Source organism: Pelobates fuscus, chromosome 2 (genome assembly GCF_036172605.1).
Source record: "Pelobates fuscus isolate aPelFus1 chromosome 2, aPelFus1.pri, whole genome shotgun sequence".
Lineage (NCBI taxonomy): Eukaryota > Metazoa > Chordata > Amphibia > Anura > Pelobatidae > Pelobates > Pelobates fuscus.
The window spans coordinates 413,961,069-413,980,436 of NC_086318.1; the positions used below are offsets into that span (position 1 = coordinate 413,961,069).

The 19,368-nt window shown below is 40.5% G+C and overlaps 1 protein-coding gene across 5 annotated transcripts in view; it reads left to right on the top strand.

Annotated features, from left to right (window-relative positions):
- The window catches only part of EML6 (EMAP like 6), a 140,119-nt gene that overhangs the window by 87,356 nt on the left and 33,395 nt on the right, over positions 1–19,368 (top strand). For 3 of the 5 annotated variants that reach the window (XM_063443973.1, XM_063443975.1, XM_063443976.1), the window contains exons 21-27: positions 1,991–2,132; positions 2,497–2,649; positions 3,483–3,614; positions 4,801–4,889; positions 10,616–10,792; positions 11,054–11,255; positions 12,006–12,132. In XM_063443973.1, the coding sequence (XP_063300043.1) occupies positions 1,991–2,132; positions 2,497–2,649; positions 3,483–3,614; positions 4,801–4,889; positions 10,616–10,792; positions 11,054–11,255; positions 12,006–12,132 (1,022 nt within the window). Of the gene's footprint in view, positions 1–1,990; positions 2,144–2,496; positions 2,650–3,482; positions 3,615–4,800; positions 4,890–10,615; positions 10,793–11,053; positions 11,256–12,005; positions 12,133–12,888; positions 12,997–19,368 lie in introns of those variants that run through there. The other 2 variants (XM_063443978.1, XM_063443977.1) reach the window with 2 other exon arrangements.

Consider the following 19,368-nt stretch of genomic DNA (forward strand, 5'->3'; position numbering starts at 1 on the left):
ATTACTCATTTACTAATTGTTCCTAATTGAAAACAAATGGTAATTCCTGACAGATGGTGACCTTTGAGGACTGTTTTTAGAACCACTGACAAGCCATGCAAACTAAGCTTCTAGAAGTAGAGTATTTGATTGGTGCAGAGCATTGTGGGTAGGGGGCTCTAGGGCTTTCGGGTATATCCCAGGTTCCTCAGGCTATTTGTAAAGTATATAAACACATAATAAAACATACAGCCAACAGTAACATACAACAGAATATGTAACTGTAACACAGGGGATCAGAAAACATTTAACATCCAAATCCCGGAGCACTCTACATGAATTTCACAAAATATGCAAATATATGAATATTATTGCGTCAATGTGCATAACCAGGGTTTAACCAAGTTCATAGCCTTTGGAACCTGGAGTTTTTAAATTGTCAGATGTTATAAGGTTACAGGTGCTTTTTGATGCTTTATTCAATGGTGTAATTTTCAGAAAAGTGATACTTAGCATTTCATGAACTGATTTTCTTGTCATTTTATTTGTATTTTTTTTAAATTTCTATTTCTCTTGTGTGGGTGAGGCTGTTGCAATTTTTATGTTTTACCTGGATTCCCAAATATATTTATATATGAAACCAATATAGTGTGTGTTTATTTTTTATTTTTGCAGGTTTTGTTTTGTTTCTTTGCAGTTTTATTCTAAAGTTTGCAATTTCTTTCCTGACATTTAAACAACAATGTTTCATTGTGCACGATTATACATTGTTATGTTTTCAGAATGATGTATTATTACGGTTCTGGCTGATATCATTATTATCTTAGAAACTGAATTATCAGCTGTAGTTCTGTTGGCATAGAAGCCCAGGTTGAAGGCAGAAGCCTTTGTAATGTAATTATATATAGGCTAAATGCATTACTGTGCACTCTGATTGGATCGATGGGAGCATGTCTTGACTAATCCATGATGCGAAGAATATTTGAGATGTAATTATAATCTACCACAAAGCTGTAATAAGCCATTGGAATATGAAACAGAACTTATCAAGGCATTAGTTATCAGTTTCTCTGGGGGTGCTGGAAGAGTAAAACCCAACATCCTGATAGGTATCTCGTCCTAACACATCCAGCAATGGTCTAGGATTGCCTTCTTATTTGCTAATATGTGGCTTGTCAGCTATTCTGGTCTGTGTTACCCACGTGGCTCATGGGAAATATAGTCCATAATAGCTGGAGAGACAAAAATGTGTCATCTCGGCCCTAGGGTCTCGATCAGAGCTGAAAATGATGTCCCCTACAATGTTATAGATGGTTGTAGCATCATTTTCACCCATTCAATATGCTTCCCTTTAATTACATGTACAGACTCTGCCATAGCTTTATAAGACAGCATTTGCAGGATATTAGCATCGTACGTTGTCCTGAATATTGTTGCCATGACTATCTTCATTCATGTAAAACTTAAATGAACCTACTTGCTGGGTTAAAGGAATCTGCCTGATGGCTGCTATGAAAGGACAACTGTCATCACATTTTCACTTCTCGTTTTTTCAAAGTTTATTATATTTAATGGAACATAATGATATATATGTATATTTTTTAAAATCTTTTTGCTTTGACAGTCGGCATGCAATGTAACAATAATGATAAGACATAAACAGAACATTCATTTCTTTGTGTCTCAACATTACATTGAAGTATATCAAATTATGTATATCTCACATTTTGTTTGACTGAGCAGCCATGTTGGATCAGACTCTACTGTTATCTGTTCAACTTCTGAACAACCTGTTGTCAGGAAACAGTACAGCCTGCCCCCATATGGCTGCTTTTCTGTAAATAAGGGACACAAAGTGTGTGTTTTTTTGTTTTTATTGTATATTTTTGAAGTTTTTTAATGCTTTACAGTACCATGATAATCCAATAAAATGGGTTTGTCTCCAGAATTGTCATAATACTGTACGTGATAATGAATCACAGAGAATGATAAGAAATCTTTTCTAAAACAGGGACATATGGAAGGAGAAGTCTGGGGTCTTGCTCCACACCCTCTGCTGCCTTTATGTGCCACAGTGAGTGACGATAAAACGCTCCGGATCTGGGATCTCTCTTCCCATCACCGCATGTTGGCTGTACGCAAACTCAGAAAGGGTGAGTCTCTGGTGAGTGAGTACATTTCATGAGCACAGGAAATTGGTCTAAGCTGTAAATGAAAGACAAGGTACCATGTAGACAGAGAACATGGTCTCCCTGAATATGCCGTACGTGGAGGACGTCACTAATGCAGATTACCTTTATTTTTGCTCAAGTTATCAAACTCATATTGTGACCCACCAACATTTAATTATGACACCCAAAGTGTAATATCCATTGCAAAAGTTTGTCCTTATTCTGAATACTATTATTGATCTGTTTTTTTCCATTTAATGTTTTTCTAAACAAGAATATGGAATTTTGGGTATAAACTCGGCTTATGGCTTCTGCTTGATAAGTCAACTGGTTTGATGTTTTCCAGGTGGACGATGCTGTGCCTTTTCTCCCGATGGGAAAGCCTTAGCAGTAGGCCTGAATGATGGTAGCTTTTTAGTGGTAAATGCTGACACCCTTGAGGATATGGTGTCTTTTCATCACCGCAAAGAAATGATCGCGGACATAAAATTTTCACCAGGTACTTTATATATATCTGCGTGGCATCACATTTCTCTTCTAACATGAGCCCATAGACTTACATCATCTTCTAAAATCTATGTTCATGTTTATTTAAACTTTAACACCATCGAGGAGATATTTATAGGCACTTGGCTTTTATAAGACGTATAACACTCATAATTTGCAGCAGCTCACATCTTCATTTTAGATTGGCGATGGTTTAGGGCAGTAGTACTTTAGTACTTTAGTTGGGGTTGAGGAGATTTGTGTGTCTATCCAATGCTTCAGATGAACTAGTGGTCAATATTCAAGGAGTTCCAAGTAGGGAGAAGCCTTAAAACCCTAGTAAATACATTGGAAGAGAAATGTCCATCACTGATGTACTGGTGGCGCTTTAGGTGAGACATTTTAGTTCTTCTTGCAGTAGGGCTATATGAAAGACAGCAACATATAAATCAACAGGAGAAAAACACTAATGTGGGCCACAAGGTGTTGTTGGACTACATCACCCAGAATTCTCGTACAGACAGTGGCTACCAGAGAACCTGGAGATAGTTCATCTCCCAAGACTTAACACACCTGATGTAGACACCACTACTCAAATTTCCTCTGGCAGCAATAATTATCATTTTATTGATCAATATAACAACAGACTCCATCGTCATAATAAAGGATTGTTAAATTGTACTCTTTAGTAACAATATGTGTGTTTTGTTTTTTTCTTTAATTCTTTGTACACTCATTTAAATTCAGCGTAAAATCAATAGAGTAAATATAAGAAGAATAGGAAAGGAGGGAATAGTTGTTTTATTTTTCTAAAATAAGCCCAATAATTGTTTTTTGTTGTTGCAGATGCTGGAAAATACATGGCGGTGGCTTCCCATGATAACTTTGTAGACATTTATAATGTGTTAAGCAGTAAGCGTGTTGGGATTTGTAAAGGGGCATCAAGTTACATCACCCACATTGACTGGGACTCTAGAGGTGAGATGCTCATGTAGTTCACTGTAAATAGAGCACTAATTAGCAGTATGTTTTCTTTTCAAATTATTTTTATTGGACAATTTTAAAACATGTTACAAAACTATAAAAATAGTGGGAAAAGGAAGGGGTTTCCATCCATGAGTACATAAGGTTAAATTATCAAATGTTTACATAAATAAAATGAAAAGCAGAGTACATGTTTTCTGGATAATCAGAATTGGACTTGGTCCTTAAGTTTGATTCCTGTATTTAGGACTCATTATGGTCTTAATATGATTACCCATTAAATAACGGCATTTTATAGATACTGTTTATTCATACTGAAACTGTTTTCACTTTTAAGTTATTAGGCATGAAATAATGATGCAAAGCAATCTTAAATTAACATCATACCTTCCAAATGCCTATTGAACTGCTTTATATTGAAATTTGTCAGGAGGTTAATTTACATCTAAAGCCTTATGATGCACCAGTAACCCAGGTCTGTGCTGTATACTTATTTAAAAAACATGTTTTCTAATTGAAGGAGCAGGGTGCAGGGCAAGGTAGTTTTTACTTACCTGAAACTGTTCCTCGTGGCGCCGTCATCTTTTTCCGTGAGGTCCTGCTTCATCTGCCAGGACCCATTTCAGCACATTACACCTGCACATTTGCGAGAGTGCAACACTGATCTCTATGGAGGATCCTGTGAGACCGTGGAATCAGCTAATCTTTTTGTCAAAGTAGTCCCTACTTTGTCTTAGGATATCTTTTGACTATAAGGGAATATCAGTGAAATTCCAGCCGACTTTTCATGAGCATTCAGAAATATTTTATATTCCTGAAATGCTCTTTTTTGGGGAAGATGGGGGTAATGGTATAGTCATTTTAAGATGAGAGAATGGAGTGAGATAAAAATGTGAAGGGATACAGAAAAAAAAGAAAAGGGGTGAGCTGACGTAGGGAAGGAGTCGGGGTACACAAGAAAGGAGTAGGCTGACAGTAACGAGCATGTGCCAGGTGAGGAGATGAAGGAAGAAGGTGACACAGGGACAGAGGAAGTAAGAAATGTGACACAATTTGCTCGTGATATGTAACAGAACGAAGGGATGATACAGAGGTGATGAGAAGAAGTGATACAAAGAACAGAAAAGCATGAGCTTATTAGCAAAACATTAACAACATATTGTTATTTTCTTCCTTAAAGGGAAACTGCTGCAAGTTAACTCCGGTGCCAGAGAACAGTTATTCTTTGAAGCTCCTAGAGGGAAAAGATACGTTATTAAACCAACAGAGGTATGGCTTCTCTTTCATTGTCACACAGTATATATAAATATAGCTCTACACACAGCTTATGCGAATAGACAAAAATGAGATACAGCTGAATAACTAAAAAAACAAAAAAATACATAACACATAGTGAAGTACAGTAATTGCAATTGGATTTAACCCCCAATGATTTCACTTACGAAATAGTGTAGAGTAATGCGCCGTTAAGCCCACACTGGGGCTAGAGAAGCGTTCACCTTCCACGGATGGGGACTTCTGTCTTCCAATGAAGTGGGAATACACCAATTTAAATGTATAAAAATATTTTTATTGAGGCAATACAAAGCCTTAGTAAAAAATTAGATAAAAGTAAATAGAAATTACTTTTATCTAATTTTTTACTAAGGCTTTGTATTGCTTCAATAAAAATATTTTTATACAGGGGGCCTGACAGCTAAGATGGCCAGTCGCACATTTTAAGAGCTCCTGCAACACCGGGCCAAAAAGCAATGCTGCCGACTGTCATAATGGCACAAGCGGCAAACGGTGACCGGGAGCAGGCGCAGAACAGCATCCTGCATACAACGATACACACCCGGCACGGATGCACCGAGGAAAAACTTCAACCGGCCATGCGGCCTAAACTAGTGCAGAGCCTGAGGCCCAGGGGAGACGGACGACTTCCCAGCACAGGACGCGCTCCTACGCAACAGCCCAATCGCAGCCCTGCTGCCCCCCCTATGGACTGGTGGGGGACATCCCGGTCCTTGCTGGGGACGATTACCCTCATACTCACGCCTGAACAAGCAACAAAATCGCCAACCAAGCGAAACTCACAAGGCCCGGCCAAGATGGCGGCGAGGCCTAAGACCAAGCATCCACGCATCGCACCACCCAAGCACACAAGGGACTTCATAGACCTGCTACGCTCTCATCTCTGGGCAAAGCTTAAAGCTCGGAGAAAACCCTACCGGCTGGCGATGAGAGAGGTGGCGGTGTGGATGCTCCCACCCGGCGCACCCTGCAATGGACTCCCCCTCACAACTGCAGGGTGGCCTCCAAACTGAATCGAAGCCCAAAAAGGCGGGAAACGACGCCGGACCCCTTGAACGCTGAAACCCCTGATTCTGCATCACAGAAGAAGACCCGACCTACCCCTCACTCAGCGGTCCCAGCAAAAAATAATAAGCAACACACCAACCTGCACACTGCCACCCACAAAGCCCGCCGTGACGCTGATCGAGACGCAAAGAGGCTAGATCCCGGGGGACAAGATGGGCAGAGGAAGAGCATCACCCCAGTTGAAGCAACATCACAAGCAGCCACCCGGCTGCACAACACGGGGGGAACAGTTGAAGGGACTAATAAGTACAGCACATGGGACTTACGAATGCAGGGTATAGGCTGAAGCGCCTACCACATTGCCTCACAGGTATTTCTGGCCTGAACTGTTCAAAAATCTTGCAACAGCAGAATACCCGGACTCAGACGGCTACATAGGGCCAAAGGCGGACTATACCCCCATGCCATCGCAGATTTGATGTCTAGTTACCCATCAATAAAAACAGCATGCGATTATGTTTAGACAACGTAGTAATGTTACACTACACTGTAGGCAAGACATAGCAAAGTTACTTGTTTTTTTTTATTTTTATTATTATTATTTTTTTCATTATTATTGCATCGCAGCCTGCACGAGAATAGCACAACCTGTAGACACGTCACACAAGACCCAGCTACTGTTACATTGCAAACCATAAGGCCACACTATAACTACACTAGCAAAGCTATCCTAGCACCGTTAAGCGTTGACTACCTTACTTTATTATCCTAACGATTTCACTGTTTAGTCAAGCCTGTTATAACTATAAAAAATGTGCAATTGTTCATGCCACTGTCAAACTTATGTGCATCTTCAAACACGCTGTTGTGGCGTATGTCAATAATATGTATCAAACCACACAACAAAAATAAAGAATTGGAAAAAATCTATATATATATATTTTTATACATTTAAATTGGCGTATTCCCACTTCATTGGAAGACAGAAGTCCCCATCCGTGGAAGGTGAACGCTTCTCTAGCCCCAGTGTGGGCTTAACGGCGCATTACTCTTCACTATTTCGTGAGTGCCATCATTGGGGGTTAAATCCAATTGCAATTACTGTACTTCACTATGTTTTTATGTATTTTTTAGTTTTTTAGTTTTTCAGCTGTATCCCATTTTTGTCTATTCGCATATTTGTACTTGAGGTCCATCTGGGGGAAACCTCTTGGGAAGCTGTATCCATTCTATACTTAAGTTAAGTACTTTTGCCTATTTCTGCCATTTGGTGGGTTAGGTGCATTTGTATTTTTGTAGTGTTTTTTCTTTTCTATTCTACACACAGCTTGTCAGATGAATGACCTCAGAAGTTTATCAGCATTGTCTGCTGAGAAAAACTGAGATAACACATTCTGCATGTATCTTATGCAGAACAACTATGGCCTATGCACCCAGCAACGTTTATTTAATACTTTGTGATACTGTATATATTTATTGTAAAAAAAACTACATGGATGTGTGCTTGTGTTTTATTAAAATGTATACTAAAGTGAAGGTAGTGTACTTTTAAATAGTCTGTCTAGAACACTGATGCTGTCTTGGTGTGAAACGAGTAGGAATTGACATGGGAACAATACATTGTAATATAATAGACTAAAATATGTGAATATACACCGACCAGCTACAACATTAAAACCACTGACAGGTGAAGTGAATAACATTGATTACATTGTTACAATGGCACCTGTCAATGGGGTGGGATATATTAGGCAGCAAGTGAACAGTCGGTTCTTGAATTTCCTGTGTTGGAATCCGAAAAATGGGCAAGCGAAAAGATCTGAGTGACTTTGACAAAAGCCAAATAGTGATGGCTAGACGACTGGGTCCGAGCATCTACAAACGGCAAGTCTTGTGGGCTGTTCCTGCATAGGCGTAGGAACCCAAAAAAATCTGGGGGGGATAGCATTTTTACTCGCCGGGTATATTCTTATTCCGTAAACTAGGAGTTGTTTATCCCATTGTACAGCGCTACGGAATTTGCAGTCGCTATATAAATGATTAAATAATAACATTAAAGGGTCACTACAAGGAAGGGGTTTTACTTACCCGTATACAGCGCCGGGATCCTCCTGATTAGAACCACCCCTACCCTTCCCATGAATATTAGAACCACCCCTACCCCTTCCATGCACAAAAGAACCCCCTAACCCCTTCCATGCATATTATAACCCACCCTACCTCTTCCATTCATATTAGTACTCCCCTAACCCCTTCCAATAATTTTTCTACCTCCCCCCTCCTCCCATCCATATTAGTAGCCCCCCTAAACCCTTCCAATTATTTTTCTACCTACCCCTCTCCCCCTATCCTTATTAGTAGCCCCCCTAACCCTTTCCAATTATTTTTCTGCCATGTTAACCAACGCCAGTGCTGGAGTGCCGCCGTGTTTACATTAAAAGGTCTGCAGGGACAGGCTATAGACACCAGAACCACTACATTAAAAGCTGTAGTGCTTCTGGGGACTATAGTGTTTCTTTAATGTGAGATAAATTAGAGATTAGTGCCACGAATAATATGCTAGATTGCCTACTTACAACCAGATGAGGATGATGATGGGCTCTAGCTGCAGTCTGGCTCCACTGGTCTGGTGTAGAACAGGCTCTCTGGAGGCTGTTTGTAACTGTGGTCCCAAAAAATCAATGTTCTGTGAGAACGGGAATCAGCTCCATTTTTTGGGGGCCCTTTACACAGCTCAAGGTCTGGGTCCCAGGGTCCACCTTCACGTTCCACCAATGAGTTTGTTCACAGGGGGTGGAGTGTGTAGGGGATGTCCTGATATGTGTGTAAGGAATGCATTGTGTGAATCTGTGTTTGTATGTGTAAGGGCTGCAAGGTGTGATTCTGTGTATGTACGGGATGCAGTGTGTGCGTCTGTAAGGGGTGCATTGAGTGTGTGTACGGGGTGCATTGAGTGTGTGTAAGGAATGCATTGTGTGTTTCTCTGTGTGTAAGGATTGCATGATTGTGTGTGTGTAAGGATGAATTGTGTGTTTCTGTGTGTGTAAGGGTGGCATGATTGTGTGTGTGTGTGATGGATGTCAATCTCTCTCCCTCATCACTCTCTCTCCCCCTCCCTTGTCACTCTTTCTCCCCCTCCGTCCCCCCCTTGTCACTCACTTTCTCCCCCCCGTTTCTTTCTCCCCCCCCCTCCCTCCCCGTTTCTTTCTCCCCCCTCCCTCCCCGTTTCTTTCTCCCCCCCCCTCCCTCCCCGTTTCTTTCTCCCCCCCTCCCTCCCCGTTTCTTTCTCCCCCCCTCCCTCCCCGTTTCTTTCTCCCCCCCCTCCCTCCCCGTTTCTTTCTCCCCCCCTCTCCCTCCCCGTTTCTTTCTCCCCCCTCCCTCCCCGTTTCTTTCTCCCCCCCCTCCCTCCCCGTTTCTTTCTCCCCCCTTCCCTCCCCGTTTCTTTCTCCCCCCCCTCCCTCCCCGTTTCTTTCTCCCCCCCCTCCCTCCCTGTTTCTTTCTCCTCCCCCTCCCTCCCTGTTTCTTTCTCCCCCCCCTCCCTCCCTGTTTCTTTCTCCCCCCCTCCCTCCCTGTTTCTTTCTCCCCCCATCCCTCCCTGTTTCTTTATCCCCCCCTCCCTCCCTGTTTCTTTATCCCCCCTCCCTCCCTGTTTCTTTATCCCCCCCTCCCTGTTTCTTTATCCCCCCTCCCTCCCTGTTTCTTTATCCCCCCCGCTCCCTCCCTGTTTCTTTATCCCCCCCTCCCTCCCTCCCTGTTTCTTTATCCCCCCCTCCCTCCCTCCCTGTTTCTTTATCCCCCCCTCCCTCCCTCCCTGTTTCTTTATCCCCCCCCTCCCTCCCTGTTTCTTTATCCCCCCACCCTCCGTCCCTGTTTCTTTATCCCCCCCCCCTCCGTCCCTGTTTCTTTATCCCCCCCCTCCGTCCCTGTTTCTTTATCCCCCCCCTCGTTTCTTTCTTCCCCCCTCCCCTACCTGTGTTGTAGCGTGGCGAGCTGTGTACTGTCCGCGGGTACAGGGAGCTTTTGTTTCCTGTATCCGGCGGACTAACAGGAAGTGCACACTCAGTGTTCACTTCCTGTTAGTCCGGCCGGGTACAGTAGACAGATTCTCCCTGTACCGGCGGACTATACAGGGCTCGGCCACGCTACATTGAGGGAGTGACAGGAGGGAGCGCTGAGCGCTTCCCTCCTGTCAGCCCCTCTCCTCTGGCTGCGCCCGGGCGGTGCGCCCTCATGGACGCACCAGCCCGGGCAGAGCTGCAGCCGCCTGAGGCTCTCTGCAGAGCGCTCGGGCGGCTGCAGCAGAAGGGGGGCCGGCGGAGCTGGGGGGGATTTCCCCATTACCTGATTTGCTGGGGGGGATGCTGGGGGGGATGCGTCCCCCCCATCCCCCCCGGTTCCTACGCCCATGTGTTCCTGGCATTCAGTGGTAAGTACCTAACAAAAGTGGTGCAAGGAAGAGCAACTGGTGAACCGGAGTCAGGGTCATGGGCGCCCAAGGCTTATTGATGCACGTAGGGAGTCTGTCTGGTTATATATTTATTTTGACACAACTTTGTCCTTTAGTACCAAGCACATAGTTACATAGTTACAGAGCTGAAAAGAGATTTGCATCCATTAAGTTTAGCCTTCCTCACATTTGTTTTTTGCTGTGTCATTGTTTATGTCTCTTAATCATTGTCCAATGTCCACAGATGGAGAGGATAGAGTGGAACTCATGGACCTGTGTTCTTGGCCCTACTTGCGAAGGAATCTGGCCTGCACATAGCGATGTGACTGATGTCAACGCTGCCTCTCTTACTAAAGACAGGAGAGCTCTGGCTACTGGAGATGATTTTGGATTTGTAAAACTGTTTTCCTACCCAGTAAAGGTAACATAAAATAATCAGCTATTGGATGCTCAGTGTGAGCCCATGTTAGTGTTAAAACTAAAGTACTGTTTTTTAGAAATCATGTTTTTTTGCCTTAATGTCTATTTAAGTTCTCAAAGGAAAGATGCTCTATGTTTTCTTAAAGGGGACATTAAATATTGAACTTTCTAGGATTCGGAATACCTGTGACATTTTTGATCACAAATTTGATCAGAATTGGCAGATTATGTTTTCTTAGTTGAGAATATGTTTGTAATGCAGGGCCATGATGCAAAATTCAAGAAGTACGTTGGTCACAGTGCGCATGTGACCAATGTTCGATGGTTGTATGATGACTCCACTCTCCTCACCGTTGGTGGGGCAGACACGGCTTTGATGACCTGGACACGAGAGGCTTTCGGCAGTTTGGACAGTAAACCTGTAGACAGTGAAGAGTCAGACACAGATGCTGAAGAAGACGGAGGTAAGCAGACATTTCCTTACTCCTCACCATTTTACTCTGCCTTTTTTTTACACCTCACATTCACTCACTCTCCAGTTCCTGCCACGTTCATCTCAAAGATATAGCTCACATTTTTTCCAGTGCGATAGACAACTAAAGCTTTTCTTCACTCACTAATTTCCCATCTTGATAACTACAAACCATTGTTCACTGGTCTCATATATGCTTTTATCACCCTGTGAAAATCCATAACGAATGCTGCATCCAGTCTAGTCATCCCTACCTACCTCTTTCCTCTCATCTCCTTATCAGTTACACTGACTTATTGTATCCCCTAGTATGACATAGAAAATCCTGGTTCTCACGTACAAATCTCACCACAAGTGTGCCACAAACTACACACTCAGCATGATTAGCAAGGGAGGCTTTTTTGTAGATACAGCACGGATGAATTAATACTAGTTCTGTAGTGGGAATCCTTTACACAGCTTGGCGTTGATTAATTCAGATCCTGACTCCATACACTCATGCATTGAGATTAATTTACTTTAAACAGTGGGTGAATATGAAGGCAATGTTGACTGTAGCTATTTGCATATTGCCCGTGGCATTCTGGGAGAGTCAGACTTTGCCAGAGCTGCCACCTGTGTCTGGGAGAAGGATGGAAGGGTGGATACACGTTGGAGAGATATGTAGTATAATTCGATACAAAGTATGCTTTTACAGCTGTTTGTAAGTAGCCAATGATATATTAATGTATTTTACCTGTAGGTTATGACAGTGATGTTGCAAGAGAAAAGGCTATTGATTACACCACTAAAATCTACGCGGTGAGCATCAGAGAAATGGAAGGAATCAAACCTCATCAGCAGCTGAAAGAAGCATCTGTGGAGGAAAGGTACGTTATGCAAACAGTTCTCCTCCTTCTTTGTGGAGAGTTAGACACAATATGTGTATGTTTTGTATAATAGCAGGTTTGTGACATGTCAGTACAGAGAACAGAGTTCATGTCTTTTATCCAGTGTTCTTCTCAGACATCTTAATGTTTTAGTTTGTCATTTAGAATGTAACATATCCTGTAGCTGTGTCTATTAATCTATTACGTGTTATTCTAGAATTAATATCTACTGTATGTGCCTTCATTTTAAATGTATCCATTTTTTAAAGTTTCTTTAATAATAATGGAACGACCCAGTAGGTGCCAAGAAAACCATTTCACAATTTGTGAGCTGAGGAACACACATTCCCGGAAGGCAAACATTATTATAGATATCATCAACGTACCTTCCTCTGCATTTACATTTATAATATTTACATGCACTTACTATATCCCTTAACGCAGCTGAGGGATAGAGATATGTAAATTAATTATGTGTGTGCTCTTTCTGAATAGAAATATATTCAGCAAAGTTTCCCAGCGCTATTTATATTGCACACATTTTACATCTCATGCAAACGTTCCATTAATGAAAATATAGATGTTAAATGCCCTTTAATAACCCTTCCTGTTTAATAATTGGTTGTGAAATTAAAATGTTCTAGGTAGTGAAGAAGAGATGTACACTCCTTTCTTCTGTCTCTCTCTATATCTTGTCCTTTTCTCTCTTTTCCTGTCTTCTCCCCTCTCTTTTTCTGTCCTTTCTGTGGGCATTAGGTTCAGATACCAATGTAACCTGCCAAAATCAGGTGATAATTTTGCTGTTTGCCAGTATTTTGACCCCTGCTCATCTCTAATCTCTATGATCATGCAATTTCTGAAAAGGTAAGTATTGTGCATGGATTCACACGTTAGTGAATCGTATGCTTTCCTTGCACGTGGCATCAGGAACGATGCAAAGCTTTGAATTCTAGAATGCAATATGACTGCCAGATGTTGCATTTCACCAATACATCCATAACCACCGTTCAGAAGCTAACTGATGGCTGCTTCTCTATGCTGATTTTGTATGGGCTGTTTTTCCTATATGACCCTTTAACACACATGTTCATCTTATAGAACAGGAAGTCACAAGCTGACCCCCAGCTGCTCTGGATTATGAATGCCAGGATGCTGACTGTTTAGCCGTAGTGCACAGGTTTACCTATTCCTGGTTAGGGTCCAGTTGTAGAATATGTTTTGTGTCATTCAATAAATATGGAAACATGTATCACAAACCTTGCATTTTAACCCACTCACTACAATGATGTGCAAAACAAATGTTTGCTACCTTTTTACTAGTGTAACATATTTCCCCATTTACACTAAATCCTTTCGTATAGATTATAATTCCCCCAAGTAATTACTGAACCTTTTCACTTTGACAGTGATACAATCTCCATAGCATAAATCAGCCTTCATGAGTCACTTTGCCAGCCATATATAGCTGTACTCCCTTCATATATAGCTGTACTCCCTTCATATATAACAGTATTCCCTTCATATATAACAATATTCCCTTCCTATATAACTGTATACCCTATATATATATTAATATATATATATACAGTATTCCCTTCATATATAACAGTATTCCCTTCACAAATACCTGTATTACCTATATATATATATATATATAGCTGTATATAAAAAAAAAACAAAATTGCTCCTGCACTCACGCTTAAATGTCCTTTAGGGGCCGGGTGCCAACCAAAAAATAGCTTCAATATCCAGGGAATTCAAAGAGATGGTTGCACTCACGTAATTAAAAGTCCAAAGTTTAATGACACATAATTAAAATATCAAGGATCAGCTGTATTCCCTTCATATACAACTGTATTACCTATATACACAGTATTCCCTTCATATATAACGGTATTCCCTTCATGTATACAGTATTCCCTTCATATATACAGTATTCCCTTCATATATAACTGTATTACCTATATACACAGTATTCCCTTCATATAAAACTGTATTCCCTTCATATATACAGTATTCCCTTCATATATAACTGTATTCCTTATATATATATATATATATATATATATATAGAGAGAGAGAGAGAGAGAGAGAGAGAGAGAGAGCTGTATTCCCTTCATATATACAGTATTACCTATATACACATTATTTCCTTCATATATACCTGTATTCCCTTCATATATAACTGTATTACCTATATACACAGTATTCCCTTCATATATACCTGTATTCCCTATATACAATATGTCCTTCATATATACAGTATTTCCTAGTATGTACTCACATTGCCCCACGGGTACTGCCTCACGTGTGGTCATATTCTTACTGCGATACCTTTTTTATTCCCGATCAGATAGAGATGATAAAGACATGCGTACAGTAAACATTTATCACAATAAGTAATGTCTCTACAGGTCTTTAGGTACAGACCCAGGTTCTCCAGTCATGAGTAACATTTTAAATGATACATGAAGTAAAAGAGAGAACTGCCCAACAGAACCAAAAAGAATACACAGAAAGGAGAGGGATGCCCAGGGCAAACACAGGGACTCTCATGCCAATCCGACTTGTTAAGATATTATAATTCATTTTTCCTACCACATTGCCTGCCTCTTGTCCACTGCCCACATATTGTGGCTACATTGCCCCCTTGCCCACATATTAATGCCACATTGCCAAACGTTGTTACTCTTACTGACAGCTCTGCTTCCTGAGTTCATTTTCACAGCACCACGGCTCCTGCTACCCCTGCCCTGCACTGTGCCCAGGTTTACTTAAATCACAGTATGCAAATGTAAATCTCAATAAACAAAATTATTTATCACTAGAAAGAATGTGTTGTAAGGGTGCCAGTTGTGTATACACAGTGTTGGAGTGTGAATGTATGCTGTTATATTCATGTATACCTAGTGTTGGAGTATGAATATATACTGTTATATTTATGTATACACAGTGTTGGAGTGTGAATGTACACCCTGTTCCAAATTATTATGCAAATTATTTTTTTCTCATTTACCTAAATAATTGATGTAAAAAACAGTCAGCATAATTCTCATGTTATCAACTATTAAGAGTACAATTAAAATTTTATTAAACAAACCGCCTAATGATAACAGTATTTATTTTAAACAAAAAAAACTTACAATGCACTGTTCCAAATTATTACGCACATTAAGTTTCAAAACACTTTATAGGTTGTAAAGAACTGAACATTGTCATTTGTTGTGTTTGCAGCATATTTACTGAAATCAAAAGCTATTTCAATCAAACTTATAACAACATTTTAACTTTTTAAACATTTTAACAGGTCACGTTACATTTTAACATAGGACCCCTTATTTGATAGCAGCTTCCCAAGTCTTGCATCCATTGAACTTGTGAGTTTTTGGACAGTTTCTGCTTGAATTTGTTTGCAAGATATTAGAATAGCCTCCCAGAGCTGCTGTTTGGATGTAAACTGCCTCTAACCCTCATAAATCTTTTACTTGAGGATGCTCCAAAGGTTCTTAATAGGATTGAGGTCAGGGGAGGATGGAGGCCACACCATGACTTTCTCTCCTTTTATCCCCATAGCAGCCATTGATGCAGAGGTATTCTTTGCAGCATGAGATGGTGCATTGTCATGCATGAAGATGATTTTATTACGGGAAGCATAGTTCTTCCTTCTGTACCAGGGAAGAAAGTGGTCAGTCAGAAACTCCACATACTTTGCAGAGGTCATCTTTACACCTTCGGGGACCCTAAAGGGCTCTCTTCCCATGATTCCGGCCCAAAACATGACTCCACCACCGCCTTGCTGACATCGCAGCCTTGTTGGAACAGGGTGGCCGTCCACCAACCATCCACTACTCCATCCATTTGGACCATCCAGGGTTGCACGGCACTCATCAGTGAACAGGACTGTTTGAAAATTAGTCTTCATGTAGTTTTCTGCCCAATGCAGCCATTTCTGCTTGTGAGCATTGGTTAGTGGAGGCCGAATAGAAGGTTTATGCACAGTTGCAAGACTCTGGAGGACTCTACACCTTGATATCCGTGGGACTCCAGAGGCACCAGCAGCTTCCAATATCTGTTTGCTGCTATGTAATGGTATTTTAGCAGCTGCTCTCTTGATCCGATGCATGGATCTGGCAAAAATCTTCCTCAATGTGCTTTTATCTGCACAAACCCGTCTGTGCTCTGAATCAGCCACAAATCTCTTAATAGTGCGATGATCACGCTTAAGTTTTTGTGAAATATCTAATGTTTTCATACCTCGTCCATGGCATTGAACTATTTCACTCTTTTCGGCAGCAGAGAGATCCTTTTTCTTCCCCATATTGCATGAAAATGGTGCTCTGCTTTATAATGTGGAACACCCTCCTTTAGTAGTTTTTCCTTAAATTGTGCTCACCTGGCAATCTAATTATCACAGATGAGATTGTTTTCAGTGATCAAAAGAGCCCTGAGACACAATGCCATCCATGGGTTAAACTGAAAAACTAAATATTTAATCTTTGTGACACTTAAATAGAATTTGCATAATTATTTGGAACAGGGTGGATACCGTTCTAGTTATATATACACCGTTTTTGAGTATGAATGTATACCGTTATATTTATGTATACACAGTGTTGGAGTGTGAATGTATACCATTATATTCATGTATACCCAGTGTTGGAGTATGAATGTATACCGTTATATTCATGTATACACAGTGTTGGAGTATGAATGTATACCGTTATATTCATGTATACACAGTGTTGGAGTGTGAATGTATACCATTATATTCATGTATACACAGTGTTGGAGTATGAATGTATACTGTTATATTCATGTATAGTTGTATACACAGTGTTGGAGTATGAATGTATACCGTTATATTCATGTATACACAGTGTTGGAGTATGAATGTATACCATTATATTCATGTATACCCAGTGTTGGAGTATGAATGTATACTGTTATATTCATGTATACCCAGTGTTGGAGTGTGAATGTATACCATTATATTCATGTATACACAGTGTTGGAGTATGAATGTATACTGTTATATTCATGTATACACAGTGTTGGAGTATGAATGTATACCATTATATTCATGTATACACAGTGTTGGAGTGTGAATGTATACCATTATATTCATGTATACACAGTGTTGGAGTGTGAATGTATACCATTATATTCATGTATACACAGTGTTGGAGTGTGAATGTATACCATTATATTCATGTATACACAGTGTTGGAGTATGACTGTATACCATTATATTCATGTATACACAGTGTTGGAGTGTGAATGTATACCATTATATTCATGTATACACAGTGTTGGAGTGTGAATGTATACCATTATATTCATGTATACACAGTGTTGGAGTGTGAATGTATACCATTATATTCATGTATACCCAGTGTTGGAGTATGAATGTATACTGTTATATTCATGTATACACAGTGTTGGAGTATGAATGTATACTGTTATATTCATGTATACACAGTGTTGGAGTATGAATGTATACCGTTATATTCATGTATACACAGTGTTGGAGTATGAATGTATACTGTTATATTCATGTATACACAGTGTTGGAGTGTGAATGTATACCATTATATTCATGTATACCCAGTGTTGGAGTATGAATGTATACTGTTATATTCATGTATACACAGTGTTGGAGTATGAATGTATACCATTATATTCATGTATACACAGTGTTGGAGTGTGAATGTATACCATTATATTCATGTATACACAGTGTTGGAGTGTGAATGTATACCATTATATTCATGTATACACAGTGTTGGAGTGTGAATGTATACCATTATATTCATGTATACCCAGTGTTGGAGTATGAATGTATACTGTTATATTCATGTATACCCAGTGTTGGAGTGTGAATGTATACCATTATATTCATGTATACACAGTGTTGGAGTGTGAATGTATACCATTATATTCATGTATACACAGTGTTGGAGTGTGAATGTATACCATTATATTCATGTATACACAGTGTTGGAGTATGAATATATACTGTTATATTCATGTATACACAGTGTTGGAGTATGAATGTATACCGTTAAATTTATGCAGTGGCTGATCTCGGGTACCCTCTAATTTAAATGTACCTGCCCCTTCCTGCCAAGGCCACACCTCTTCCTGTTAACTTACACAAATTTTGACAGACACACTCACGAACCAGCACACACTCTCAGATACACTGACATACAGACACATACACTCACTGATTTGACACAATCTGACACACATACAATCATTTAGACATACACTGACAGACGCATACAGTCAATGACAGACGCATACACTTACTGACAGACACGCACTCACTCAAATTCACTGGCACACACACTCACTCACATTCACTGACACACACTCGTATTTACTGACACACACACTCCCTCACTTCCTCACATTAACTGACACACACACAGTCACATTCACTGACACACACACTCACTCACTTCCTCACATTAACTGACACACACACAGTCACATTCACTGACACACACACTCACTCACTTCCTCACATTCACTGACACACACACAGTTACATTCAGCCTCCACTGTTCTTTTATTATCAACATAGGTCTATTTGTTTGTTGTATCTTCATTTATTGTGATGGGTTCTTATTGTTATAGACTATGTTATTAGACCTAGGCGCAGTCCTCACCTCTTTTACATTTTCTTATCTTGTTCTATAAGGGTCTTGAGGGATTCCCTTTTTTGGATTGCTGCCCTTCAGTATATCTAGCGCTGACTCTTCCCCCCTGTTCCATTCCAACCTGATAGCTCTTTCTCTGTCTGCATGAATGATAATAGGTGTGCTAGGTCAGTGATACCTGTGTTTATTTCTTGGATCAAGCTGTTGATCTTGGAGTCCGTCAGGGTTCCAAATAGTTAGGCAGTCAACAGCTATCTGCATTTCTTCACAACTGAGGCAGGCAGGCTGTTATAAAGACTGTGTGATATTACTTTTTACCTCCATGTATCCTTAAAGTTGTCACCGCCGATTGGGTGACAGTTCTGCTTTCAATCACCCCAGTAAATGAGGTGTTTTGACATCATTTCCTAAAGTGTTTGCCGTAGTGAAGGTGAATATCAGGTAAAGTTATAGAGTACTAGCACAGAGTGTATGCTCAGATGTTCCACTCGCATGTGGCTGCTTTAACTTCAGATCTAAGAGAACCTGCTCCCAAAGTGTCTTTATATATCATGCTCCCTTTACCACTGAG